The following is an 8,509-nucleotide window of genomic DNA, read 5'->3' on the forward strand; positions in this document are numbered from 1 at the left end:
ATGTGCACTTTAACATACACAGCAGCTATTTGAAAATACAAGCTCACAACGCGTCGCGATGCGACGCGTTGTGAGCTTGTAGATCGGCTATTTTCATATAAAATCTTGCGGGGAAATTATAATAAGCAGATCTGGCAACCCTGGAAGACACACGCAAAAGCACGTGCGCACGCGCACACGCACACGCACACACACACACACACACACACACACACACACACACACACACACACACACACACACACACACACACCGAGACCACTGGAGAAAGACATTTTGATGAAAAAAGGTTCTGCTTGACCTCAGAATTTTCCGGAATCTTTGTGCCGCACACACAAGTGCCGCACACCGCTTTGTCCGGCTTCAGCCTCTATAATCACCAATGTCAAACTAGAAATGTGCGTCTCTACTTTCAGTTCCCTGCAAAGAAATCAACAAAAATCTCACCTCTCTCTCTCTCGCTACTCAACTGCCTCACACAACAGATGAACATTTAACACTAAATAAAACTATGTCCGATTCTGTTCGGATAGTGCATAATAATGGTCTGGGGTACCCCAGAGCAGTGGTTTTCAACCTTTTTTCATGCCGCGGACCCCTAAATTGATATACATTTGGTCGCGGACCCCCATCTGAATTTTTGTTTGTGCCAGGGACCCCCAGAAGAGAAGATTTGTGTTAAAATTCTACAATATTCTTCGAACACTTTTAGGATTTTTCGAAAATATTCAAAAATAGCAGTCACTTCGTGCCACGCTGCGAGCTTGTAAATCTGCAATTTTTGAATAGCCAACGTCTACAATATGGATAAAGGGGTGAGAATGTATTAAGACCTTTTGCTGGGGACCCCCTGGAACCCCCTCAAGGACCACTGGTGGTCCCCGGACCACTGGTTAAGAACCACTGCCCCAGGAGTGAATACATTTCTAAGTAGGGGATAATGTATTTGTGCCTCAGGTTTGGGCTGCATGCTAATCAGAAGGGTTCTCTGCTGCTTTCACTGTATTGGTGTCCTTTGGGGGATACAATGGTCTCATATGGCCCTAATTGGCATGTGTGTTTCTGTCTGCAGATGCCAATGAGAGCGTGGATGGAGGATTCCTTTGCAGAGGGCTCTTTCGAGTGGCTCAGCAAGCTAGACCTGGGATTTCAGGTCTGTGAACTCTTATAGTGCGAGTCCGTGTAGACCGAATTATGTACCTGAATAAGAGATGATGATAAAAGAAAAAAAGTGTTTTTGTTATGGAAATTAATCAGTGATTGACATGTCAATCATTTGTTTTTTTACAACTTTGTTTTTTTTACAACCAAGGTTTATGTTTTAGATTGTAATTAAAGTAAATAAAAGATGAGTGTTAACATTTTAAATTTACTGCTTTCTATAGTTTTAGCAATTTTCGCGATATTTTTTACAGTGGGCGGGGGCATTCTGTCCGGTGGCTAAATATGTCTTTTTTTTACACAATAACCTGGTGTTTTCTTTATTATTATTTATAATCTAGCCCCCAATAACTCACATCTGGCCATCAAAGACCACAGGACCTTTTTTATTGTGTAAAAAAAGGCATATTTAGCCACTGGACAGAATGCCCCCGCCCACTGTAAAAAAATATCGCGAAAATTGCTAAAACTATAGAAAACAGTAAATGAAAAAAAAAATAACACTCATCTTTTATTTACTTTAATTACAAGTTGAAATATAAACCTTGGTTGTAAAAAAACAAAGTTGTCCTTTAAAAGCATATACAAAATTACAGGTACCTTCTTTATTTTGTCTGTCAAGGACATCTGTGTTTGCTCCCTGTTTTGTCTGTGAGGGTACAAATGGAACCAAATGGACCCTTACGGGTCCATTTGGTTCCATTTGTCCCCTCGCAGAGTTACAGACCTCTGACTCCTCAAGGACCCCTTGGGGGTCCCCAGACCCCAGTTTGAGAACCACCGCTGTAGGTAATAATTTAGTATCCAGTATTAATTAACGGGCCAAACCCCCACTGTGTTTCAGTTTGACTACCCAGCTGCCACTGTGGTCCAGATGCGTTTCCTGAGGCTTCACAGTAAGACTGCCATCCAGAAGATGACCTACTCCTGCCACCCGGGGCACAAACTGGGCCAGACGGACCGAGATGTCAAATTCCTGGCCGATACGAGGAAGCAAAGTTACTTGGGAGCGCTTAAAGACTGTGTGGTAACGTTTTGTTTAGTTTTGTTCCAGAAAAGGTTGAGAACCACTGTATAAGGGTGTGCCGTCACTGTAGATAAAAGAATAAGCACGCTATGGGGTTCAAGTGGTTAACTCCTTTTTTTTGTAACTGTTAACCCTTTAAGACTTGAGGCCCATTCTACAAAATGTCTTCTAAATCCTAACAGTTTTTTGAAAAATATATATTTTTTTGTGGAAATTCTTTTCAAATATATACAGTATATATTCAAGATTTGAGCGATTTCTTTAAAAAAATAATAGATCTACAAGTTCACATGACCTTGTATCTCTGCTATTTTTGAATGGCCAAATAAATCTTAAAATGACACAGATGCGTTCCCGGACCTTATAATGGATTAATGATCAATTTAATTTAAAATCTAAACACAATCTGAATCATTGTTTCCTATACATGTGCCAGCCTGGAGAAGACACGCCTCCTGGTCCCCGGGAGTCCGTGTTTGAGTTTGAGGATCTCCAACTGCTTCCTGTGAGAGACGTGGCGGTGATGGGAGGTGGGAACTTCACACACCAGTTTGGCTTCACCGTCGGCCCCGTCTGTTTCAGCTAAAGGAGTGGAGAGAGAGTGGCGCCATCATGCACGGATCCAGAATATCGTTTATGTCGGGGGGCGGGGGGCAGAAAACCTCTTATCACCATATTTAAACTTTTTATGTTTTTTTTTCGTAAATTAACCCATTGAGGCCTGAGGCGATTCTTTAAAATGTTTTCTAAATCCTAACAGATTTTTGAAAAAGATAAAAAAAAAAAAAAAATCACGATTTTTCAAAAATAGCAGATCTACAAGCTCGTAGCGCGGCACTCGGTGCCGCGCTACGAGCTTGTAGATCTGCTATTTTTGAATAGCAGACTACAGCGTCACACAACACAGCACAGCACAGCGTCACGCAAAAGCATCAAAAGTAGCCGATCCACAAGCTCGAAAACGCGGTTTGAGCTCGTAGATCTGCTACTTTTGCTATTTTTTAATTTGAATTCCTGAAAAGTAACGTGTTTTTGGACTTACGAGGTTTCCGCCCGGCAGAGACGATATGAGCCTATATGTTCAGGAGCCGCCTCCTCAAAGATAAAACTGGAGACTTGAGCCCGATTTATACTTGGTCGCCTGACGGCGTCGCGGACCGAAAATAGCTCATCTCTAAGCTCACGACCCGTCGAATCCATGACGGGTTATGAGCTCACAGATCGGTTGTTTTCAGCCCGCGACGTCGTCTTGCGGCAGAGCATAAATCAGGCGTGAGATAAAAGGAATCTGTCCTCATTTTGTGAGGGCATTGCTATAAATTTCCTCGTATTGTGGAGATCATATCTCTCCACTCGACTGACTTGACACCAAACGTCTCCCACAAGCGCCCTTTTTTATGGACAATTAGTGTTGTTTACAGAGACCTTTTTCAATTGTACTGAGTAATTTAAAAAAAACAAATGTATGTTTTTTCTTACCTTTTTTATATAACAGTTTCTTTTCCATTTGTTTTTCATACCACAGTGGTTTATAATGCTGTCTAGGCTACTGTTATAGCCATGTAGGTTATAAAAGTCAGGTCGTACATTTCAAATCGAGTCTAACAACAATGTGTTCCCTTTTAGGGTCACAGCTACAGTACAGAGTAAAATCATTAGTGTTCATTTTACTCTGTGAATGTAAAGATTGACCCTTTTCGGACGGATCCATTTGTATTATTCTCGCCGTAAAATCCTCAGGGTTAACTGGATTTTACTGTGTATTCTGTTCTCCCAATGGCCACACCCCTCTAAACCAGTAAACATCCTCTGAGGACCACTGCTTACTGTAAGGGTACTGTAAGAGAACCATGTTGTTTTTTTGTTGGTGCTGATTAAGTTTCACTGCAGTCCTGAATTAATTCCACTTTACATGACAGCCATTTCACCTTATGCATAGGCTACTTGACGGCTGTTATTCTAATCATGTCTTCTGTTGTAACTTGTAGGCAAACATTAAGGCAAAAGTCACATTTGTTCAAATACATTTTTACAGTTTCTTGTATGTCCTTCATGTCTCAGGTATGGTTTAATATACACATGGGCACTGATGCTGCTGTCTACACGGCATGTTTTTTGTTTGTTTTCAGTAGCTTGATGGTCTCTTCTGGCATTTTATCAGCCAGGTTTCCACTACAGGGATAAAAAAAAGGGCTATTTTCTTCCCTCACAAAAAATACATTTTTTTTGTTTGTTTGTTTTTCACGTTTTGTTAAAAGAAATCACTTGTCAATTTGGCTAGAGTGTGACAGTGCTGAGAAGCAATGTACTGCATAAAAAGAAATGCTGGCACTGAAAATCCCCTCTTTGGCCCTGCAGTGAAAAATACCCAAATTGCTGTCCCAAACACATATTACATTACATTACAGTCATTTAGCAGACGCTTTTATCCAAAGCGACTTACAATAAGTGTATTCAACATAGGTAGGGAACGAAAACTACTAATCACCAGAAGTTTTAAGTACATTTCCTGCAAAAACAAGCAACCAAGAGTATACCTAGCGCTAAGGTAAAAGTGCAATATATCAGCTACCTACTTTCTTAAACAGATGAGACAAAAATGGCAAAATCAAATGAGCACGAGCTAAAACAAATAAGTGTATCGACTAAACAAGATCCAATAAAACAATACAAAAATAAAACAAGAGTTCGTACAACTAGTTAACAAGTAGGCCAGGCAAAGAGGAAGGATAAAACGCATACATAGTAATGAGTAATGGCTGCCTATACCCCCGTTTCGGCTAAAGTTCAATCTAAGAACTGCTTATGAAGTAAAATGTGTAACGTGGTCATTGCATTTACATGTATGCGTACCAAATCACTTTCTCCGCCAAATGTTTTCCGCTGCTGGCAGTGCACTGTTATATAGGAGATCCTACATACTGTCATGAACCAGCCCACAGTCCAGACCAACAAGGGAGACCACACAAGTAATCATAGAGTATTCTTTCTATTGCAAGTGGTGGGAAAAGTACTAAACTTATTTACTTAAGTAAAAGTACAATGCTGCAATGTAGAAACACTGTTACAAGTAAAAGTACGGCAATCAAAATTCACTTGAGTAAAAGTACTCAAATCTTTTTTTGAATTTCCCCATCAGAATTTCCCCATCAATATTGGCATCAAAATACTTAAAGAACCAAAAGTAAAAGTACTCATTATGCAGACTGTCCCCGCAAGTACCTGTCAGTACTGGATGTCAGGTTGGGCCACAAAGTAAAGAAATATCCAAATCAAACAAAGGAGCGCTGAATAAAGTCTCTATTACCACATTGAACACCTCAAATGTTTTAATTTTGTTTTTAAGTTAAAGTTTCCTAGTAAAACAGGCTGGTTGTGGCTGTGCCAATCACAGTCTTAGCCAACCATCCCATCCACCACGAGCAGTGGTGGAAAGTAACTAAATACATTTACTTAAGTAAAACATTGTAGTATTGATACTTTTACTTAAGTAAAATATTTGAGTACTTTTTCCACCACAGAGAGAGAGAGAGAGAGAGGGGCAGTGCCAACTCATGTTTATGTTACTGCATTGCATATTTCTCACCTCAAATGTTTTTTCAGATACATATTTTAGTGTACTGTTTAAGTTTAAAACTAAAATTTGTGATGCACTGGCCGGCCATCCTCTTGGATTAGAGTCAGAACAGAGTAGCTACATACAGAGGAACATTGGACTATTGTAATCACACAGGTGAATGTAATCATGATTGATGATTATTCATTGGTGCTGATGTAATCACATATTACGTTTTCGTTTGACATGCAGGAAGTAATTAAGATTGGACTTTTAGGAACTTTTGACAAAAATACACAAACAATTTGGAGTGTAAAGGCCCTTGCCCACAGAGTCTGATTTCTTTCACAGAAAAAAGAAAAGTAGCAGCAACGGACGGTGCATCATATTTTCAGTTGAACAGTTAGTTTCCTGCATTTTGTGTGTCTGTTAAAAAGTGATTATTAAAAAATGGCATTGGACTCATTGTGCAAGGGCCTTAACTGTCTAATAAGACAGACTGTCTTGCCCTTTTCCCTTTTTGTTTTATTATGATGCCAGAATTGTTATGTATTACATGTCACACTATAGGACTGTCTCTTTGATCAAAGTCGAGGCATCTCAAATCAACCATGGTAAATGCTGCAATTAATGATTCATTTTGGGTGCTATGTTTTAGAATTTTGATTTCTGATTATCATCATTCAATATGATTGCCTTAGCTGGCTGAGACTGATCATTGGTATTTTTTTTTTTTTTATACTGATGGTTTTCTTGTTTTGTACAAATGACTTTTTGTGAAAATATGAAATATGCTGGCCATTTGCCCTGTGTGTGATCCAATCCATCAGCCCAGTCAGAAACAATTACCAGTTGAATAAAAGAAAATTGCACATATCAGAATGCAGAGTATTCATTTATTTGGTGGTCTTCAACCTACAGTACAATTGCCAATCTAAAAGCTCACAACTGCTATTTTTGAAACATTTTGAAACATTTGAAAATGTTTGAAAATATTACAAAAGATTTGGGGGAGGGAAAAACATTCCTATATTATGACATGCTCAAAGGGAATGCTCATGCAGTGGTGGAAAGTAAGTACATGTATTTCAACATGTACTTTCTATTCCACTACATCTCGGAGGCAAATATTGCACTTTTACAATTGTTTGAACACTTTAGTTACTAGTTACTTTGTAGATTTGGATTATTATTCAATTATTCATCTACAATAATTATTATTCATCTACAAGCTCACACCGCGACGCTTGTGAGCTCGTAGATCTGCTTTTTTCAAAATATTTGTATACATATTGAACTTGTGAAATTAGATATTCTGCATAATGGGTACTTTTACTTTTGGTACTTTAAGTATATTTTGATGCAAACTTTTACTCAAGTAAATGTTGAATATCGGACTTTTACTTGTAAGTATTTCTTCAATTCTTTTACTTAAGTAAACATGTGAGTGCTGTCACCATAGTGCATCTGACTCGACTCCCCGAGTTGGTAAAAGTATCAATACTGCAATGTAGAAATACTCTGTTGCAACAAGTAAAAGTCCGGAATTAAAAATGTACTTGAGTAGAATTAAAAATAAAAACAATATGTATTATTATCATAATACTAAAGTATAATCAATCAATCAAGTCTTCAGCGGTGGTGAACTATTCTTTTAAGTGTCTTGTTCGGGGACACTTTGACACATTGCTGAGGCCTGGGATTGAACCTGGGATTTATGGCTTAACAGGCAGGCTCTCTAACCATTCAGCTATGGCCACATCATCAACAGTGATTCTAAGGCAGTTTTACTCTGTAACAGTAAAGGGGTTTCAGGGGAAACCAGCAAAATGAGGAATAATAATAAAAAGACTGTCTTGCTAATAAAGTGTCATGTCTCTCATTTTCTACAATGTATTTGATATTACCTTTATATTATTTCATAAATTATGCATTTCATCCTCTATATATTGTCCAGCAACCTTTATGATAAAGGCGAAAAAAGAGAGTAGACCCGTAGGAGCCAAATTGCTCAGGTGCCAAGGATCCTATGCTGGGATTCAATCCCATGACCTTGTGGTTTGAAGTCAAGAGCTCTTCCAACAGAGCTAACCAAGGACACTGACCTTTGTACATTGACATTACATGAACGTGATGGGTCATTCCACCAAATTAATTAAAGGCATTTGGCTCATGCACTTTACAAGTGGGCTTCTTGTCACAACAGCTAAGAACACAGGAGTCTATCCCTATTACAGCACTAGACCCCAGGGAGACAGACACATGCTGATTTGCCATTTCCAGGATTTGATTTCCAGGATTTGAGTCTTGATTCCCAAGACTCAAGACCCAAAAGAGTCTTGAGTCGAACGCATTGGATCCAGGTTGATGTCTCCCTGGATCTAATGCGTTCGCGGGAATAATTGGTTCGACTCAAGACCTTGAGTCTTGGGACTCAAGGCCCAAAAGAGAAATTTGATGTCTCTTACAGGCTGTAACCATCAAAAAGTCAGACCTCGTCGCAAAAAAAACGCTGATGGGTTTACTGGAAATGTAGCAAGAAATAGTAGAATACATTCCCTCACTTCAATAAATCAAAGATATGATTGTTATTAACTAACTACCATAAAGAACATAATGTAGAGCAGGCTACAATAATTATGTCAACAAGGCAGGGATGTTAGCTGGTATTATTATTATTATTATTATTATTATTAATATCACTGATATGCAGCCACAGCCATTCATGGCTAGTTCCTTTAGTTCTTGATATGCAAATCACAATG

At 38.8% G+C, this 8,509-nt stretch overlaps 1 protein-coding gene across 1 annotated transcript in view; it reads left to right on the top strand.

Annotated features, from left to right (window-relative positions):
• The window catches only part of LOC311037910 (uncharacterized protein), a gene marked incomplete at both ends in the record, with an annotated part of 58,639 nt that extends 55,865 nt beyond the window's left edge, over positions 1-2,774 (top strand). Inside the window, 3 exons of the mRNA XM_084047206.1 lie at positions 1,073-1,153; positions 2,006-2,188; positions 2,625-2,774. Of these exons, the coding sequence (XP_083903332.1) occupies positions 1,073-1,153; positions 2,006-2,188; positions 2,625-2,774 (414 nt within the window). The remainder of the gene's footprint in view (positions 1-1,072; positions 1,154-2,005; positions 2,189-2,624) is intronic.
• Between the last annotated feature and the right edge of the window lie 5,735 nt (positions 2,775-8,509).

Source organism: Gymnoscopelus microlampas (assembly GCF_963454915.1).
Source record: "Gymnoscopelus microlampas genome assembly, chromosome: 21".
NCBI lineage: Eukaryota > Metazoa > Chordata > Actinopteri > Myctophiformes > Myctophidae > Gymnoscopelus > Gymnoscopelus microlampas.